The sequence below is a fragment of the Anopheles coluzzii genome, chromosome 2 (assembly GCF_943734685.1).
Source record: "Anopheles coluzzii chromosome 2, AcolN3, whole genome shotgun sequence".
In the NCBI taxonomy this organism is placed as follows: domain Eukaryota; kingdom Metazoa; phylum Arthropoda; class Insecta; order Diptera; family Culicidae; genus Anopheles; species Anopheles coluzzii.
The window spans coordinates 124,336,794-124,354,037 of record NC_064670.1 but is presented as its reverse complement, the minus strand read 5'-3'; the positions used below and the strand labels follow the sequence as shown (position 1 = coordinate 124,354,037).

The window sequence follows — 17,244 nt, the reverse complement described above, 5'->3', positions numbered from 1 at the left end:
AACCCTCGCATCGACTTTCAAAAACGCTCGTCAGCGAGGGAAAATCGCACCAATTTTAAGCGTTCGCGAGCTCGCAAAAACCGGTTTTTGGATTTTCCGTCGTCCGTTTAGAGTACACTGGGGTTGAGTTGAGCTTGTTGATAAACACGTCCCGTAGAACGAACGCGGCCAGAAGAACAGTTTAATTAGAATAATCATAAAATTCATTAACTTGGAACTATTGCAGTGTTCGCTTTTGAAGTAAAATTATTTTATTTTTATATTGTGCTTCGTTCCATGCATTTTGTTGAAAGCAAAATACATTTACTCAGCGAATTATCGTGATAAGCAGATCGTCCCTGCTGTAAAAAGTTTATCCCGGCGAATTGTTGTTATCAGTGAATCGGTCCAAATTTCTTCTACTTCCAATAGCCGCCTGTGCCGTATTGCCACCCTCCCGGTCTATCGAAGCACCCCACAAAAGGTATGCTCCATTTCAACACAGCAAAACCAATCACCATACCGAACACCTACTTTCACTTCAATTTCCTCCAGCGAAGCATAACAAAGCAAGACACAACAAACAGTGTGCGTTAATCAATGAATTGGTTCCCGTTTCTTTCCTCCCCAGCACACGACGCACCGCACCGCATACATACGAATGGGGTATGGCTCGCCGCACTGACCCCCCAGCATCAAACATCTATCGCCATCCCCACCACCATCGTCGGGGGTTTACTTCTATCGACGATTTTATCGGCTTAAATTGAAACCATCGCCACCACCGGTCTGCGCTCGATGACGATGACGACGATCTGGCAGAGCGTCTTGCGCAAGTGGTGCGGCAACATCGCAGTCCGTGTTGTTTCGTCGTCCACTCCCAGGGGCGGCGCCTTATCATCCCAGTCGGAAGTAGTGATTTGTGTTCCTTCGAGAGGGGCTTCTCCCTAGCGTACTCTGCCCTCTCTCTCTTGTTTGTGTAGTTCGTAGTTCCTTGTTGTGATGGCGTAAGGTTCAAGTGGTGTTAAAGTGGTGGCAACAACAACAGCGGCAAACAACGGTTCCCAATTACTCCTCCCCATATTCATCCGCGCCCACTCCCCGTGAAATGGCAGCAAACGATCGGCAATACATCGCTACGCTCGACGTTGGCACAACGACGATTCGGTGCATCATCTACGCAGCCCCAACAAACGGACAACCGGTCACGGTCGGCACCGCCTATGATCATGTAAGAACGTTCGCGCCAAACAAAAAAACAGGGGAGTAATTAACGCATTACTTTTTGTAGGTTGATTTGATCTACCCTGCTCCAGGGTGGGTTGAAATAAGCCCCGAAAAACTGTGGACCAGTGTGCTGCAGGTGATCCGACAGGCGACGGAAGGTCAGTGAGCAGTCATTATCGTTAATGGCGGTTATCTAATCGATGCGAAACGTGGTGGAAAGAGTGGCGTTCATTGCATGGCTTAACGTCACCACCTAGCACTAATGACGTGCCCGTTCCGGATTTAAAAATTAACTCCATTCCGCATGTTGCTCTCCCTCTCCCCCAAACAGATGCCAACCTGAAGATCGAACAGCTCACCTGCTTGGCGATAGCGACGCAGCGGAACAGCTTTACCTGCTGGAATCGGAACACGGGCCAGGTGTATCACAACTTCATCACCTGGAAGGATTTGCGGGCCGATCAGCTTGTGAAGGACTGGAATGAGAGTTTCACGCTCCGGCTGCTGAAATTCGGTGCAAGCGTGCTGCATTTCGTTACCCGCAGTAAACGGTTTCTGGCGGGCAGCGTGATCAAGCTGATGAATCCACAGATCACGCTACGGTTGGCCTGGGTGCTGCAGAACAATCCTTCCGTGCAGGAGGACCTAAAGCTCGGCAGCGTTCTGTACGGGACGATCGATTCCTGGCTCCTGTATCGTTTGCGCCAGGGCACGGATCTTACGAAGCAGGTGGAGCATATAAGCGATGTGACCAACTGCACCTCGACCGGAATTTACGATCCTTTCGGGCAAGAGTGGGCCGGTTGGGCATTAAATCTGTTTTCCATTAAGGTACGTTCCTTTAAAATTTGATAATTGTCGAATTCTCTTGTAACTTTGCCTCTCAACCTCCAGAAAGAGCTGCTACCGAAGGTGGTGGACAATTCGTACGACTTTGGCCACGTGCACGAGACGCTGCTGGGAGCGAGAATCAAAATAGCCGCCTCGGTAAGCGACCAGGCGGCTTCGCTGTGGGGCAACTGTTGCTTCGAGCGGGGCGACGTGAAGATCACGATGGGTACGGGCTCCTTTCTGAACGTGAACACTGGAACAAAGTGCCTTGCCTCGGTGCACGGGCTGTATCCGCTGATCGGCTACAAGCTGCAAGGCGGAGCTGGTTCGCCGCCGGACATTATCTACCTCATGGAGGGCTCGTCCAACGATACGGGCTCCATCATCGAATGGGCCCTCAATGTGGGTTTGTTCGACGATCCGGCCGCAAGTGCCGCGATGGCCCTATCGGTGCCCAACTCGGACGGTGTCCTCTTCGTACCAGCGTTCAGTGGACTTGGTGTAAGTAGTTTAGCTCCTTATTTGCCTTATTTTTATTGACCTCCCATGGTTTCTCGTGATTCATTTCTAGCCACCGATTCGTGACGATACTGCCGGAAGTGGATTCATTGGCATTAAGCCTTCCACGCGCAAAGAGCACATGGTGCGCGCTCTGCTGGAAAGTCTCGCGTTTCGCGTGGCCCTCCTGTACGACTGTGCGCTGCGGGAAACGGGCTTCTCCTTCACCTGCATCCGGGTCGATGGAGGGGTTTCGAAGAACGATTTCATCTGCCAAACGCTGGCCGATCTGACCGGGATCGAGGTGGAACGGGGCGAGGTGGCAGACTCGTCCGCACTGGGGGCAATGTATATGGCCGGGCTGAACTGTGGCATCTGGAGCACGAAACGGCAGCTGGCGGAGCTAAGGAAGGTGGACAAAACATTCGCACCCGATGGGGCGCAACGTGCGAAACGATTGAAGCAGATGCGGGCATGGGAGCGGGCAGTGGATCGGTTTAAAAAGTGGTACATGCTGGAGGACATTAAAAACCTAGACTGACAATGTGATATTTTTTATACCGTGGTGTGGCAAAGGTACAATAAAAATGGATCGTTTGCGTTAACGCAATCATGTTGGCTTAAATCGTGTAAAAAGTTTCGTCTCATTCTCTTCCGTGCAGGATGCTTTAATCTCAAAAAGCAATATAATGTAATTAATGATGATACCACACACAGCAAATGACTATTAACTATTTCTGGATATCCGTTGGTTGTTGATCACACGAACCTCAATTCCAAGAGTCACTTTCTATTCGCTCTTCATTAACTGACATTCGGACATTTGGTAGGTATTTCGTGCTAGAAGACTTTTTCGTGTAAAATTGTTTTAAATAAATAAAATAAAAATTAAAGAAACCCCAAAAAATAACCATCTCTTCGAATGTGCTGACCAGTTTAAGAATATAAAATCTGTAACGTTCATTATCCGAGCTAAACTCATAATTTCAAATTCAAATGTCATTTCCCGATGAAAATGTCATACAATTCCCATTGCTCCACGCCCGGTGCAAAATATCGACTGCGTCCGGCCCATTTGACAGCTGGCGTTTCACACACTTTGACGTCTTGTAGGTTGGCAGCTCTGGTTCTTTCTTTTTCCGGTCTTGAACATGGTAAGGAGTTGTTCTGGGGCAGTGCTGTGTTAGATTGTATTTTTACCACGCGAAATGGTAAATAAGTGGCGCAACTTTAACCGACAACCGTAGCTACACGCCGGCAGATCGTCGTACCCGTGTTGGATGTTGTTTCGATTGCAAAGATACCGAAATTATGTGAAAGTTGTCGGTCGCCGTGCGACTGCTTGCGTGCTGCATGCGTTGTTGTCTGTCAAAGTTGGCTACCACCACACCAACACACACCGCTCCGGCGATGGTGTTGGCCGGCCCAATTCGACCAAACGCGGTCGAGAATTGGAGAATTTGGGCAGTGAATTAATAATGATGGTTTCTTTCTTCTCGTTCCCCTCGCACAGGGTATCGATATCAATCATAAGTGGGACCGCAAGGTCCGTCGTACTCGGCCAAAGTCGTTGGACGTGTACCTTTCGCTGCTGGTGAAGGTAAGTTGCTGCGATGTGGACCCGGCGTGGACTGGCGGCGTGGTGTTGGAATGTGAAAATGGATTAACTTACCGCTTGTTTTCCCCGCTCCCCAGCTGTACCGCTTCCTGTACCGACGCACGAAAAAGAAGTTCAACAAGATCGTGATGCGTCGTCTGTTCATGAGCCGCACGAACCATCCGCCCATGTCGCTCAACCGTGTGGCCCATCTGATGAAGCTGCGCGGCAAGGACGAGAAGTCGGTCGCCGTCGTGATCGGCACCGTGACGAACGATGTGCGCATGATGGATGTGCCGAAGCTGAACGTGTGCGCACTCCGCGTGACCGATAAGGCCCGCCAGCGCATCCTGAAGAACGGTGGCAAGATCTACACGTTCGATCAGCTGGCGCTGCTCTCCCCGACCGGAAGGAACACCGTCCTGATGCAGGGCAAGCGAACCGCCCGCGAGGTATTCAAGCACTTCGGCCGTGCGCCGGGCGTGCCGCACTCCAACACCCGCCCGTACGTGCAGTCGAAGGGCCGCAAGTTCGAGAAGGCTCGCGGTCGTCGCAGCAGCTGCGGTTACAAGAACTAAGCCTACTGCTGGTTCGATTGTCACGGCGACGGCGGCGGCGATGGCGGTTTGGATTGCACTTCCTCAGAACAACAACAGCAGCAACAACTACGATAACATTCGGGAAAGCCACCGAAGAAGTGCAACGCAAATCGTGTTCTATTTTGGTGTAAGTAGGCGTTGGTGAAGAGAAATACAAGGAAGAAAGATCGATTCCAACATGAAACAGCCCTGTGGTGTGGTGTATCCCGTGTGTGAGTGTGTGCGCGTGTGAAGCGATGGTTCCTTGATGGTGTAAAGGAACCGCTGAAAGAAAAGTTCGCCTGTTGTCCGTTTGCGGTTTCGTGCTGGAAGGTCGTGCAGGCCAGAAAGGGTTTTAGTTTTGTAGTAGTCGCTTTTAACAGTCTTTCGGTGATATTCTCCCCATTGAATGCTTCGTGGTCATAGTCTTCGTCAAAGAGAATCATTTATTGTCTCGAACAGTAATTATCAGCCAAGCTGATTGAAAGGCACGCTGAACTAATAATAATACCAATACACTTTACATCCAACAGTGTAAAGAATTCCTTAAAGATGGTTATACCAATAGTTGATCAGAACTTGGTCCTGCTGCTGAACTCCCATTATCTTTTTAATTTTGGCCACGTCCTGGTTGGAGCTCACCTTTCGAATGCACACCACTTTGCTGTGGAAAAGAGGGAACCACTCTTGCTGGTAAAAAGAGAACATATTTCGGCTTATGCCACCAGATTGCTTACTTTTTCCACTCCTCCACCAATACCCGTAAATGTTTATCCAACGCATGGTCGTTGAACAACTCCTCGTCGATGGCCTTGATGATCTTCTGCAGTAGACTGGGCACTGAAATGGCAAAAGAACACCGCATCATTTACTGTTCTATGAGAAAGCAAAAGCAATTGCTTCCACTGCTTACATTTGCTTGGCAATTCGCCCTCCCATGCGCACACCGCCACCGTGTCCTTGTCCTGATCGTCGACCAGATCCACGCGCATAATGCTGCTCGACGAGTGTGGCGCAATCGCTTCCTGCTTCAGGTTGATGATGCGAAACTCGTTCGCCGACGTGTACGTTTCGGCGTGCGCCCGCGCCAGCTTGTGCAGTGCCTCGGGAAGGAACTTTTTCAAATTCGCCACCAAACAGTAACCCTTCACCGGTGTGCCGCGGATCACGATCTGTATGCCCGTCAGCGCACAGTAGCAAACGGACAGGAAGTTGGACTTCAAAATGCTTCGAAACATTCGCAGCGAGTATTTGGCGCGCGTTAGCTCGTCCACCTGGTCGAAGGGGGGTTTGTCCCCAGCCCCGAGCCCGAGCCGGCGCATCTGGTAACCCTCCTTGTCGGACTGTACGATCGCAAATCCCTCCTCCGTTTCCTTTCCCAACCATACCGGCGTCGAAGGACAGCCGAGTGTAAGGCTTTCCGTCAAATATCGAGCACCCGCCCAAAGTATAAAAGAAAAATGAGCATGAACGTAAGCGTAAATGGACTCCTTGCCCGTCAGCTCGATCAGCGAACGATTGGCGGTAATGTTTGTGGCATTGCTGGTTGATCCACTTCCGTAGCATTTGTTGATCCGCTGCGCCCTGTCCAGGCCCTGTCGGCGTAGATCTTCCTCGTGCACGAGACGCGCATACTCCTGCAGCTCTCGCGATATCTTCCCCATACAGTCAGCCAGAAAGGGCTGTGTGTTCAGCAGAAACATCTTGTCCTTCATCAGTATCACGATGGAGAACCGCTTCTGGAAGCCGCGGGCCTCCGAGTCGATCAAATGAAATGCGTGACTGAGCACGTGCCCATGCTTGGCATCACCAAAGAACACGAACCCACCCTCGGAAGGCGTACAGCTCACCTCCGAGCTGAGACTCCGGAAGGCGGCCGTCTTAACGAGCGGAACCGTCTCCACCAGCACCGGTATCTGGCTGCTGACAAAGTTGGCATTGCTTTCCGGGTCGCGACTCACGAGCCCGATATTGTTGCCGATCGAATTGCACGCCGCACATCCCTTCCGGTCGATATCGAAGCTTATGTCGAGCTGCTGGATGTTTGTTTCGCGCAACGTTTGCGTGCAAAAAATAGCGCCCGGTCCTAAAACGTAAACATCGTGATCATGGTTGAGCCTTTTTTCATTTCGCAACAATCGCAACATTCTTACCATGAACTTCACAGAAGTGGCACAGTGCAATGATTGCATTCATCGGGACTTTTCATAACAGCACCACCGGACGGAAGGCGCACCAGTTTGGAGAAGTTTATTGCATTCCCACACTTTTGCGTACTGCGTATCAGCTGAGAGCGAAACTGATGCAAAAACAATGCAATGTCAGCAGGCCAAGTGGAATAGAATGGAATAAGAAGTTTGAATTTTTAACCATTGTCCGTTGACGAATGCCTAAAAAAGGTTACCAAAATCGCTCTCCAACTAACTTCCACCCTCTGAGAATCCCGCCAACAGGATTCCGAAGTCGATTTTCCCGCACAATTTACATTTTCTACGAAATCCACCAAAAAAAGAATGTAAACAAACGCACACTATATACACCTTGGGCTGCGCAAACGAACAAACTGTCACAGGCAGCTGTCAAAGTAGGTGCAAGTGCAAAAAGGTGATAAAGGGCTATTTTCCATTCCCTACTTATCCGAAATGTTGCAGTATTGAAACAGGCTCGTGTTTAATGGATCGCATTTAACGGCACGCAGCACGCAGAATGAACACGCTGAAGGCGCCATCGTTGCACTCGCTGCTCGATTCCGACCATGGGTCGAACGACAGTCTGCTGGCGGAATCGCTCCAGCTCGACATCGAAGAGGTACGTATACGGTTCCCAGTGCTGGAATGCGTGAGACGCGCGGGGAAGCTGATTAACATCACATCCTCCCCCTCGGGGAGGAAGGAAACCAATATCTAACGCCCACCAACAACCCGCCTTTCGTTCTAGCTGGATGATGAAGAGTACGCAATCCCGGCCGTCGATACGCTGCCCACGCTCGAGAGTGTGCTGAGCGAAATCGACAGCGATCTGGATAGTGTGTCGGCGCTCGGTGTGCGGCAGTCGAACGGAAATGGCACCGGCACGCAAACCTCCATCGCGGACGACGATCTGATCCGCGGTGGAACCACACCGACCCCGTCCCTGGAGGAACAGCTGAAGCTCGAGTCAATTCTGCGCCACGTCGTGCTGCACGGTGTAACGGCCCAGCTGACCTCGGCCGTCGATCGTGTGGACGCCGGGCTGGCCACATCGTGCGCCGTCTCGATGATGATTGCCGTCGGTACGTCGCACGGGCACATTCTCGCGTTCGACTGCACGCAAACGCTGAAGTGGTGCTGCCAGGAGGGAATCACACAGGGCGCCGTATCGGCGATGGCATTTAACGAGGACAGCTCCCGTCTGCTGGCCGGCTTTGCGCGCGGGGCCATCCTCATGATTGACACACAAACGGGCGACGTGATCAGGACGCTGAACGAAGTGATCACACCGAACACGGGTGTGCTGCATCTGAAGTGGACGAACCGGCCCGCTCTGGCCCTTTGCTCCGATTCGGGCGGCTCGGTGTGGAGCTTAAACTTTACCCGAAGGCTTGGCATACGGGGATGCGATTCGCGCTGCCTGTTCAGTGGGGCCCGCGGAGAGGTGTGTACGGTCGAGCCGCTGCTGCTCGGCGACGAGGAACATCCGCTGAAAACGTACACCATCGTGGCGCTGGCCACGCTGAGCAAGTTTTTCGTCGTGCTGATACGGCCCCGGCTGAAGGTGATCAAATTTCATCCCATGGCGGGCTACCCGGACTGTCTGCCGTTGCTGGCCTGGCAGATGGTGCTCATCCAGGCGGCCGATTCGACGCGCAGCATCGATCCGGTCCTGGCGGCGGCACGTGGCAGCGACCTGTTCTTCCATCAAATCATCTACAACAGCGGGCGCATATCGTTGCTCTTCCTGCGGCACATTCAGCTGTCGTACAATCTGCTCGCCATCCACTGGCTTGGGCCGAAATCGATCGCCTGTCTCGACACGAAGGAAGTGCTGCACCTTTCCGACGTGCGCACGAACCGGGAGCTGGAGGTGATCGACCTGTCGAACGTGGGGCTCATGTACAACTCGGCACAGTTCAAGGGCCTGGCGACGGGGGGCAACGTGTCACCGGCGCTCGCCCTGGCTGGGGCGGCCGCTTGCTACAACACGGTAGTGTCGCAGGGCAATCAGCTGTACCTGCTGGGTGGCAAGAGTCTGCACGGCATCAGTGCTCGGGCGTGGAGCGATCGGATATCCTACCTTACCTCGATGCAACGGTGGGACGAAGCGATCGAGCTAGCGATTGAAGGTTATCGGGCGGCGGCAGGACGACATCGGCGCCTCGTTTCTTCGAAGGACCGAATACTGCGCATGTACGAGGAGTATCTGAGTGTCACGAAGAAAACGCCGGAACTGTGCCTCGAAGCAATAGTGGGATGCTTGATAGAGATTCAAGAAAAGTAAGTGCTCTCGGTCATCGGGATCGTGCGCTTCCGTTATGTTTTAACTCACCATTCTTTGATCCTTTGTAGGCAACTGCTTTGGGAGGAACTGTACGATCGGCTTCCCACCACCGATCATTACCTGCAGATCATAGCGAAACACATCGAGTGCGACCATCTGGACGCGGTTGCACCGAGCGTTGCGCAAGTGATGTGCGAATACTTCTGGAAGAAGGGCGAAACGACACGGCTGGAGAACTTGATCCTGAAGCTAAACTGGCAGTGTCTCGATCTGCATCAAGTGCTAACGATCTGCCGCAAGGAACGACTTTACCGTGCGCAGATGTACCTCAACACAAAAGCCTTGGGAGATTACACCGTCTCGCTGACGGATCTGATTCCACAGATCGAGCTCGCGACGGACGATCTACACCTCGGCAACTGCGTGCTGGTGTACATCTCGAGCTGTCTCGCCGGCCGTGGCTATCCCACCGGAGAGATTGCGCCGGAAACCATTCCCACCGTAAAGCACGAAGTGTTGCGCTGCCTGACGGTGATTCACTCCAACAAGGCGCCGGAAGACGAGCTGCCCTATCCGTACTTGCGCCGCCTGCTGCAGTTTGACACGCGCGAAACGCTCAACGTCATATCGCTTGCCTTCCAGGAGAAGGAATTTAACGGCGAGCTGGGCCTTTCGCAGCGCCAGCGCATCATTAACATTTTGCTGGAAATTTTAACACCCGAGCACGCGACCTGGTCACAGATCGGAGCCCTGCTGAACTTTATCGCCCAGCAGATTGCGTCTCGCGAGCTGCCGGAGAATGAGCTGCTGCTGGAGAAGGTCGTTGCGTACCTGACGGCACCGACGGACGTACCACTGTCCAGGCGGGAACACTTTGAGCGCGAACAGACGTGGCTCGAGCTGCTGTGCTCGAACTGTCTCGATCACATGCCGACGGAGCAGCTGCTGGACATTGCGCGGCAGAACCGCTGCTACCACGTGGCCGAGCATCTGCTGGAGCGGCTCGGGCGGTATGAGGAAATATTCGACTGCTATCTGCTGGACGAGTTCCGGCGCATGCAGATATTCTCGTACATCTCGCAGCATGCGAGCGATACGCGGCGCCAGATCTACCAGCTGGTGGTGCAAAATCTCTGCCAGCTGGTGGACATCAACTGCGAGCAGGCCGTGCGAGTGCTGGTGGACGGCTTCATGCGCTACTTGAGCCACTTTCTGCAGCTGCTGGAGCAGGCAGACGTTCCCGAGCGACTGTTTCGCTTTCTCGAGGCACTGCTCAAGCAATCGGTCCAGCTGGAAACGACGGATCTGGAGCGATACCTGGAGCTGCTGTGCCAGTACCGGCCGGAGGAGGTGATCGAGTTTCTCAAGTCGAACGACTCCTACCGGCTAGACAATGCCGTCCGGACGATCAAGCGCTACGAGCTGAACGCTCCGCTGATCTACCTCTACGAGAAGCAGGGCGACTACCAGTCCGCCTACGCCGTGGCCGTGGAAACGCTCAAGGATGCGCCGGAAAGTTCGGCCGAAATGTGCGCCCTGCAGGTGAGCGCCCTGTGCACGCGTGCCTCCTCCGTGCTGACGGAAAGCGACCGGGAGCAGCTGTGGTTCTCGCTGCTGCACATCGTGCTGGCCCGGTCCGATCTGACCACGGTCACGAAAAACATTCTCCATTCGGCGAGCGAATTCGTTGACCTTTCGAAGCTGGTCCAGCTGGTGCTGACATCGTCCGGTAGCACCAGCACGGGCAACTTTGGCGACATTAAGCACCTGCTGATAGGTATGCTTTCCAATTCGGCGTACGAAACGCTACTGCTACAAACCACATCACGCATACTGGGCAACGATCTGCACGCGATGTTGGCCCGCGAGCGCAAGATTGCGATGCGCGGACTGGCCGTAAAGTCGATCAAGTGTATTGTGTGTCGCGCCCGGCTTTACAACACCGAACGGCAACCGATCGTCGTGATGGGTGACTGTGGCCACGCCATGCATCAGCAGTGTGCGGCCAACTTCTGTACTGTTCCGGTGGAGACGCCCAACGGAACCGATGGCAATGGGGGAACGGCGCAAAACGTCGAAACGGGGACGGGTAAGGCGCCGGTAATGAAGCGTCTAAAATGTCCACGCTGTGATGCGGTGGTCGTGGAGGAGTGTTCCATCCGCACGCCCGAATGTTACGTGGAAAGTGGTCCTTACGCGAACGATTCGAGTACTGACAAGGGTCCCAGTACGCTGAAGCTTAGCGCTCCGCCCAGAGTGGGTTGACTCGTCACCTCCCCTGGTGGATTCGTTCTCTTTCTCCCTCTCTCTCTCTCTCGCTCTGTGTGGTGTGGTTTTCTAGTGGCCATTCCGGAATCCATCCGTTCTTCGGATTAAAGAAGAAAACACCACACCACGACGGACTTTCAACCACTTTCGCGGCGAGTTGGCGTTGAAGCGGTGAAATGCGTCTGATTGTTAGCATAATTTCTACCAAAACTACTACTATTCCCTACTGTTAGTTACGAACGTGTTTAGTCAATATCGAGTAAGAATCGAACAATTATTTATGTTACATCTGTGTATGGACGTTTCCCCTTTCTGGAGCGAATTCGCTACGGCGAACGCGGTCATCCGATTTCGGTGACAAACCGATGAACGAACAAAAACCATGCTGTATGTCACGTGATAGGGAACGATGTAATTCGACAACGGAAAATAAAACATACCCCCCGAAAAATCCATACATTCATTCCTTTGTTGTATGTGGATTTGTGGAATAGAAAGCGAAAATGATTCCTTCATGAGGTGAAAAGTAACGGAAAACGGTAGAAAATTCAAATGGTTTAAAATCACGTCGCTTTTCAGCTCAGCCCTGCCTTCTGTGTGCCACCGTATGACATGAATGACATTTGCAACAATATAAAAACGGGCAGGGAAACAGAATCGAACAACACAACACAGCAACCCATGGCTTCCGTGCAAAGTACACTGCCGAACTGTATTTTCTGCAAAATTGCCACCGGCAATGATCCGGCGACGGATATCGTGTTCCAAAATGAGCGCATCTGTATCTTCAAGGACATCCGGCCGGCATCGGACTTCCATTATCTGGCCATCCCGAACCACCATCTGGAAAACGTAAACTCACTCACCGCTGCTGATAAGCCCTTGCGTACGTAGTAATATGAGCCGAGGGAATGAGGGAATAGGTAAATGGGGGTTTTCACACAAACACACATAATATTCTCTTTCTCCTCTCCCACTTACCCACTTCGATCTAGTGAAAGAACTGAAGCGAGAGCTGGTTAATTACATGCAAAGCAGCAGGGGCATTGATCCATCGGAAGCTTCCTTTGGGTTTCACATTCCACCGTTTACGAGCGTGAAGCATCTGCACATGCACGCGATTGCACCGGTCAGCAAGATGGGTTTCATTTCGAGGATGATTTTCCGACCCAACACCATGTGGTTCAAAACGGTAAGTCTTTCTTTCTACCCGTAAATTATGAATTATGTACCAGATGCGTTTTCGTTCTTATGCGACATGAAACCTCTTTTCTAGGATGACACCATAATGCAATCCATTCCAAGCGATGGCACAACCAATCAGTGATATCTTTTTGCTTTAACGTGTAACGACATCGTTGTTATTATGTACGAATAAATATATATTACTTTTATCGAGCTCTTACTAACGCTAACTGACTCGACCCGTGTACTGGTGTAACACTGGTTGATCTCCTGTAACCATGGTTACAGGATCACACCACGGAATGCTATGCATACAGACAGTACAGTTTTACATTCTTCCTTCCCGTTTCCCATCTTTTGCCTCTTTTGCCTCTTACAAGCATTGGTTTGCGATTAAACTTTGATAATATTGCACATACTCGCCACATTGTTCATCTGGAATAAGGGAAATATCGAAATGATTTAATACAAAATGATTTTCCTCTTGTCTGGCTGCACTTACGCTTCAAAAAGTCAGGACACCCGCGCAGCCGTACGTTCTTCATCTGGAAAAAGTTGTACACCGAGTGAAAGATCAACGGATCGCCGGTTTTGTATGCCGCTTCAAGGTACTTTCTCGCCGGCAACGAATCCGCCCCGGGCATCTGTTTGGCCAATCGCAACGCATCGATCACCTGCCCCCGCTCCAGCAGCACCTCCAGGATGATCTCGTTCGCATTCAACCGTGCCAGCATGTCGAGTGCCATCTGCGATATGACCGGATAGTCGACGTTCGACAGCGACAGCAAGAAGCAGGCCAACGCTTTCGATTCGTTCAGTGCTGAATATTTCAACAGAAATTGTAACGTGTCGAACTGCTTGTGACTGACTAGGTCGATCAGTAGCGCCTTGCTTAGCTCGTGATTCGCGTTGATTCCATTGCGGGCTAGCGAGTTTAGGTAGAGCAGCAGAATCTTTCCCATCTGCGGTGCGTCGATGATGGTGGAGAACACGATCGTGTACATGTCGGCCTGATCGATCAGCACCCTCGGCGGAGTGGGGACTTTCATCGGCGATTTGGCCAGCGACATCAGTGCCATCTGGCTCTGCAGCTCACTGTCCAGTACGCTTTTGTACAGCACGTTCAGCTTGTTGAAGATGCTCTCGATCACGGGCAGCATCGTGCCACTGTACGTCGTGCTCATCATGTCCTTTAGCACCGTAAGGATGACGGTTTTGCCCTCACTTCGCTGTAGCAGGAACTCCACCAAGCGCAAACGGTCCGTTATGAGTGCGCAGAGAGCACTCAGCTTCAGCTGAACGAACCACAGGCAGCCCAGCTTCGAGTCGATCACAATGTTTGGCTGAAAGAGCACCCAATCTTTCGTATCTGGAAAAGCGGGGAAAGGAATATCCATTATAGCAACTTCAGCTACCCGTTGAACGGGTCCACCACATACACAATTCACAGTTCATCGTTTTCCCGTCCAGCGAAATGCTCGGTACTTCGAGCTGAAACGGTCGGATCGGTTTTGCCGGTATGATCGGCGAGTGAATGGTGGCCCCCGTGCCGTGTTCCGTTTCACTGCTGCTAAGCGCAATGTCGAACAGCATCGAGCTGGCCGTCGCCTGATGATGCACGATCACCACATCGTCGACCACGTTCATGGCGAACCGACCGCTTTGGCCCAGCTTGAGAATGTGGGACTTTTTCGGTGCCAGTCCCGGACCGTTCAGCAGATAGATTACCACCTCGAACGGCCGGTTCGGTGGCTGGCGTAGTATCAGTATTGCGTTCGTGCCGTACAGCTGAGCGAGCGTCACATCTTTGCCCATGCAGCCCTGATCGATGCCCACTGGAAACAGTTGAACGATCGAGAGTTTATGATTAAGATTAAATCAATGTAAATTACTGACTCCACCACTACGTACACTCCAGCCTGGGTAGCTTGGTGATCGTGGAGGGCTTCAAAATGATCGGCGTCAGAATCGTTCCAAGGTTCGAGGAGAGCAGCGCAAACTTCGAGCTCGGACAGTAGCTGAACCAGTTCATCGTGATGTTTAGCGATTTGAGCGATTTGAGCGATCGCTTCTCGAAGTTCACCATCAGTATCTCCACGCCGACGTTGGTGAACAGGGCGACCTGCCGCTCCTGCACCCACACGAACCCGTTGATCATGCTTTTGCCTTTGTACAGCAGCATCTCCTGCAGGTTGGGCCGATGGTTGGGCAGAAAGCTGATGAACTCCACCGACGTTTCACTGCGCTGCACGGCCAGCACCTGGTTGTCGATGGAGAACTTTATCGAGCGGATCTGCGCATCGGGAGCGTCGGCCGAGTGTAGGTCCATGCAGAACACGAAATTCTCCCCATCCCGCGCACCCTTCACTACGATTCCCGTCGCCCCACCGGAACGTACGGCGATAACCTGCAAGAGGGGATTTCGATCGGATTAAACTTGGGCTGCTTACTTGGGCTTCTGTGTCCATTTCCTTACCTGTTGTTTGGCATCGTCGAAAAACACGTTCGTCAACAGCCCCGTGCCATCGAAGCGAATTGGATCGGGGGAAAGCTCCAGATAGTAGTGCTGCAGTTCGGTGCCCATATTTAACAAGCCACGACTCATCTAATCTGAATCTGAATCATAACAAACTCCCATTTGTTGACATGTGTATTGCACAACCCCACCCCACCCCACCAACCACCTATTTGACGTTTTGACGACGAGCGGCACAAATTTGCTGCTTGGGAAACGTCAAGCGGCGCTGTGCAGCGAGCAACGAGGTCGCCCTGGACGTTGTTTTGTTTGGGCCTTCCGTGGGCGAAAGAAATTAGCCGGATATTTTGATAATTAAAGGCCGCCGCGATGGACGTACTCTCGAGACCGGCGGAAGAATTCGTCAACGATGGCACGGTGGAGGAGCTGTGGGCTGTGAAGGCGGTCGACCACGCCGAGGTACACTTCAATCTCCTGTGCAGTGTTGATCCGCGCCTGCTACGACTGACTCCGTACGATGACGAGATCTACGAGCAGTTCCGGCGGATGTTCCCCGACATGGACGTGCGGGTGGTGAACGAAAGCGAGCTGAAAAGCTCGGACGGCAAAACGAAATGGAGAGCGTACATGGAGAAGTTCAACCGGTTGGAAGATTTCAGCTACGGCACGCTGCTGCGCTCGGACGCGGAGGAAGAATTCCGGCCGGAAAACGCCATCCTGGTGGTGCGGATCCAGTTCTGGGCGATCGAGGTGGCCCGAAACCGGGAGGGGCATAACGATATCGTACGGATGAAGTTCCGCGGGAGAAATGTAAACAGAGATGTGGAATAAAGTTGCCGAACTCCTCCCCTGCACGCCCTTTTTGTAATCACAAACGCTGCCTTTTCGGATGATTTGTTATTCTGTTGTTATTTTGGAGCATATCCGCTGCCATGCACTCCAAGAGGAAAGCGCGTTTCCGTTTCAATTATGTACTTCTCTATTAACTCTGTTGTATGCACATGCTGATGCCTTGTGGGGCGCGTACGGTACCGGAAAGAAGGGACGCACCGGAACTGAAAAGGTTTCGCTGGACTGAAATTAGATGCACCGGTTGTGCCGGCCCGCCGGATTAAGCTTGCAGCTCCTGGGCCTGCTTCTTTTCAAGTCTCAACTTCCGCTGCAGCAATCTCTTCTCGCGTTCGTATTCTTTCAGCCGGAGAATGTAGCTAAAAGAACAGAGAGATGGAAGGGAAAGCTTAGCTTTTGTTTGTTATTCAGACACAGTGGCCTGGCCATACGTACTCATCGTATTCGCAGTTGAGGTATTCGTGCTTTTCGTGGGCACATTTGTACGCCCATGGCCACACGTCGGACCGGCAGGCACGGTACTGGATCAGCTTGTGGGCACAGTAATCACGGGCCTCCAGGGGCAACTTGGCTGCTTCCATCTCCTCCTCGGTGGCAATCATTACTGCAAACGAAACGAGACGCCATTAGCAGGGCAAACGTACTAGAACCGCATTGCCGCAAAGGAGCGCATCATTCATCGCCAAACATCGGTGCGTAACGTTGTTTTGACGCGCAAGATGATCATCTTCCCACAACACCAATCTGACATGTTATGTAATTGAGGGTAGTTTCTGCGACCACATTCCGGCAATCCGGGCGACCATTGGCGAATCTGATGCTTGGTATCCGTTGCCACTGAAAGACCGGCTAGCCGGTGAGCCACTGAGCGGAGGAACTGGGCCGGGGCTCTCTCTCGCTCTCTTACCCCGTTCCTTGCGGCCATGGGGGAAACCCAGGTTCGGGTCGAAGCTCGGTTCCGTTAGCGGCAGCGGAGTTCCCTTCGGGTTGGTCAGATACAGCGACACGTAGTTACCCATCCTAACGCAGGAGCCCCGTGATCGCGCGTCAGGAAGTCTGCAAAGGTGGTCGGAACCGATAGGGAAGGCGTTAAAGTGGGTTTGTTTTGCAGGAAGAGCAAGATTTTCACGTACGTACTTTGGTTTTGATGATTGCTTTGGATTTTCGTTCCGTTCTTTTGACAGACGGACGGGTTTGACAGGTGGGCCGAGTTTGACACCGGACAACGGGATTGTGGGTCGGGAAAAATATTTCATCGACGCATGTTTTCCCCTTTTCTG

General features: G+C 52.3%; 7 protein-coding genes across 11 annotated transcripts; 4 read left to right on the top strand and 3 right to left on the bottom strand.

Annotated features, from left to right (window-relative positions):
* The first annotated feature begins 144 nt into the window (after window positions 1-144).
* Window positions 145-4,915, top strand: LOC120948194 (60S ribosomal protein L18). Of its 4 annotated transcripts, XM_040364295.2 has the most exons (7): window positions 851-1,210; window positions 1,271-1,364; window positions 1,538-2,037; window positions 2,101-2,538; window positions 2,609-2,947; window positions 4,049-4,135; window positions 4,231-4,915. In XM_040364295.2, the coding sequence occupies exons 1-7, from the start codon at window positions 1,088-1,090 to the stop codon at window positions 4,708-4,710; spliced, it is 2,061 nt and encodes a 686-aa protein (XP_040220229.2). In that variant the 5' UTR covers window positions 851-1,087; the 3' UTR covers window positions 4,711-4,915. The 4 variants fall into 4 exon arrangements, with proteins under 4 accessions (XP_040220226.2, XP_040220229.2, XP_040220227.1 ...); XM_040364292.2 differs by lacking the exons at window positions 4,049-4,135; window positions 4,231-4,915 and adding an exon at window positions 145-463 and having other exon boundaries at window positions 611-1,210; window positions 2,609-3,160; XM_040364293.2 differs by lacking the exons at window positions 851-1,210; window positions 1,271-1,364; window positions 1,538-2,037; window positions 2,101-2,538; window positions 2,609-2,947 and adding an exon at window positions 3,597-3,689.
* A 218-nt stretch (window positions 4,916-5,133) lies between these two features.
* LOC120948195 (folliculin) lies at window positions 5,134-7,205 on the bottom strand. Its single transcript, XM_040364296.2, has 5 exons — window positions 7,115-7,205; window positions 6,864-7,009; window positions 5,624-6,796; window positions 5,448-5,550; window positions 5,134-5,374 (listed from the first exon to the last, which is right to left on the bottom strand). The coding sequence occupies exons 2-5, from the start codon at window positions 6,904-6,906 to the stop codon at window positions 5,257-5,259; spliced, it is 1,437 nt and encodes a 478-aa protein (XP_040220230.1). The 5' UTR covers window positions 6,907-7,009; window positions 7,115-7,205; the 3' UTR covers window positions 5,134-5,256.
* A 95-nt stretch (window positions 7,206-7,300) lies between these two features.
* LOC120948189 (vacuolar protein sorting-associated protein 8 homolog) lies at window positions 7,301-11,917 on the top strand. Its single transcript, XM_040364282.2, has 3 exons — window positions 7,301-7,518; window positions 7,648-9,182; window positions 9,255-11,917. The coding sequence occupies exons 1-3, from the start codon at window positions 7,417-7,419 to the stop codon at window positions 11,449-11,451; spliced, it is 3,834 nt and encodes a 1,277-aa protein (XP_040220216.2). The 5' UTR covers window positions 7,301-7,416; the 3' UTR covers window positions 11,452-11,917.
* A 127-nt stretch (window positions 11,918-12,044) lies between these two features.
* Window positions 12,045-12,859, top strand: LOC120948199 (adenosine 5'-monophosphoramidase HINT3-like). The gene is made up of 3 exons (XM_040364301.2): window positions 12,045-12,340; window positions 12,450-12,646; window positions 12,731-12,859. Exons 1-3 carry the CDS (start codon window positions 12,067-12,069, stop codon window positions 12,779-12,781), a joined length of 522 nt encoding a protein of 173 aa, XP_040220235.2. The 5' UTR covers window positions 12,045-12,066; the 3' UTR covers window positions 12,782-12,859.
* Window positions 12,782-15,337, bottom strand: LOC120948191 (regulator of MON1-CCZ1 complex). The gene is made up of 5 exons (XM_040364284.2): window positions 15,116-15,337; window positions 14,551-15,046; window positions 14,079-14,474; window positions 13,142-14,008; window positions 12,782-13,074 (listed from the first exon to the last, which is right to left on the bottom strand). Exons 1-5 carry the CDS (start codon window positions 15,242-15,244, stop codon window positions 13,013-13,015), a joined length of 1,950 nt encoding a protein of 649 aa, XP_040220218.2. The 5' UTR covers window positions 15,245-15,337; the 3' UTR covers window positions 12,782-13,012.
* Window positions 15,338-15,373: 36 nt separating this feature from the next.
* On the top strand, window positions 15,374-15,969 carry LOC120948201 (protein PBDC1). The gene has a single exon (XM_040364302.2). It carries the CDS (start codon window positions 15,485-15,487, stop codon window positions 15,944-15,946), a length of 462 nt encoding a protein of 153 aa, XP_040220236.1. The 5' UTR covers window positions 15,374-15,484; the 3' UTR covers window positions 15,947-15,969.
* A 101-nt stretch (window positions 15,970-16,070) lies between these two features.
* On the bottom strand, window positions 16,071-17,229 carry LOC120948197 (NADH dehydrogenase [ubiquinone] 1 beta subcomplex subunit 7). Of its 2 annotated transcripts, none has more exons than XM_040364298.2 (4): window positions 17,102-17,229; window positions 16,872-17,020; window positions 16,400-16,568; window positions 16,071-16,323 (listed from the first exon to the last, which is right to left on the bottom strand). In XM_040364298.2, exons 1-4 carry the CDS (start codon window positions 17,218-17,220, stop codon window positions 16,227-16,229), a joined length of 534 nt encoding a protein of 177 aa, XP_040220232.2. In that variant the 5' UTR covers window positions 17,221-17,229; the 3' UTR covers window positions 16,071-16,226. The 2 variants fall into 2 exon arrangements, with proteins under 2 accessions (XP_040220232.2, XP_040220233.1); XM_040364299.2 differs by having other exon boundaries at window positions 17,098-17,187.
* Between the last annotated feature and the right edge of the window lie 15 nt (window positions 17,230-17,244).

Excerpts from the sequence above, each read along its gene's own strand:
- LOC120948195 (XM_040364296.2), bottom strand. The coding sequence starts at position 6,906 with ATGAATGCAATCATTGCACTGTGCCACTTCTGTGAAGTTCATG. Across the intron at positions 6,797-6,863 it reads CCACTTCTGTGAAGTTCATG|GACCGGGCGCTATTTTTTGC; the intron begins GTAAGAATGTTG and ends TTTACGTTTTAG. Across the intron at positions 5,375-5,447 it reads TTGGTGGAGGAGTGGAAAAA|CAAAGTGGTGTGCATTCGAA; the intron begins GTAAGCAATCTG and ends TCTTTTCCACAG.
- LOC120948189 (XM_040364282.2), top strand. The coding sequence starts at position 7,417 with ATGAACACGCTGAAGGCGCCATCGTTGCACTCGCTGCTCGATTCCGAC. Across the intron at positions 7,519-7,647 it reads TCCAGCTCGACATCGAAGAG|CTGGATGATGAAGAGTACGC; the intron begins GTACGTATACGG and ends CTTTCGTTCTAG. Across the intron at positions 9,183-9,254 it reads TTGATAGAGATTCAAGAAAA|GCAACTGCTTTGGGAGGAAC; the intron begins GTAAGTGCTCTC and ends GATCCTTTGTAG.
- LOC120948201 (XM_040364302.2), top strand. The coding sequence starts at position 15,485 with ATGGACGTACTCTCGAGACCGGCGGAAGAATTCGTCAACGATGGCACG.
- LOC120948194 (XM_040364295.2), top strand. The coding sequence starts at position 1,088 with ATGGCAGCAAACGATCGGCAATACATCGCTACGCTCGACGTTGGCACA. Across the intron at positions 2,038-2,100 it reads TAAATCTGTTTTCCATTAAG|AAAGAGCTGCTACCGAAGGT; the intron begins GTACGTTCCTTT and ends CTCAACCTCCAG. Across the intron at positions 4,136-4,230 it reads ACCTTTCGCTGCTGGTGAAG|CTGTACCGCTTCCTGTACCG; the intron begins GTAAGTTGCTGC and ends CCCGCTCCCCAG.
- LOC120948199 (XM_040364301.2), top strand. The coding sequence starts at position 12,067 with ATGAATGACATTTGCAACAATATAAAAACGGGCAGGGAAACAGAATCG. Across the intron at positions 12,341-12,449 it reads CGCTGCTGATAAGCCCTTGC|TGAAAGAACTGAAGCGAGAG; the intron begins GTACGTAGTAAT and ends ACTTCGATCTAG. Across the intron at positions 12,647-12,730 it reads ACACCATGTGGTTCAAAACG|GATGACACCATAATGCAATC; the intron begins GTAAGTCTTTCT and ends CCTCTTTTCTAG.
- LOC120948197 (XM_040364298.2), bottom strand. The coding sequence starts at position 17,220 with ATGAAATATTTTTCCCGACCCACAATCCCGTTGTCCGGTGTCAAACTC. Across the intron at positions 17,021-17,101 it reads AAGCAATCATCAAAACCAAA|ACTTCCTGACGCGCGATCAC; the intron begins GTACGTACGTGA and ends CCACCTTTGCAG. Across the intron at positions 16,569-16,871 it reads CCATGGCCGCAAGGAACGGG|TAATGATTGCCACCGAGGAG; the intron begins GTAAGAGAGCGA and ends TTTCGTTTGCAG.
- LOC120948191 (XM_040364284.2), bottom strand. The coding sequence starts at position 15,244 with ATGAGTCGTGGCTTGTTAAATATGGGCACCGAACTGCAGCACTACTAT. Across the intron at positions 14,475-14,550 it reads CAAGCTACCCAGGCTGGAGT|TGGGCATCGATCAGGGCTGC; the intron begins GTACGTAGTGGT and ends AACTGTTTCCAG. Across the intron at positions 13,075-13,141 it reads GTGTCCTGACTTTTTGAAGC|ATGAACAATGTGGCGAGTAT; the intron begins GTAAGTGCAGCC and ends CCCTTATTCCAG.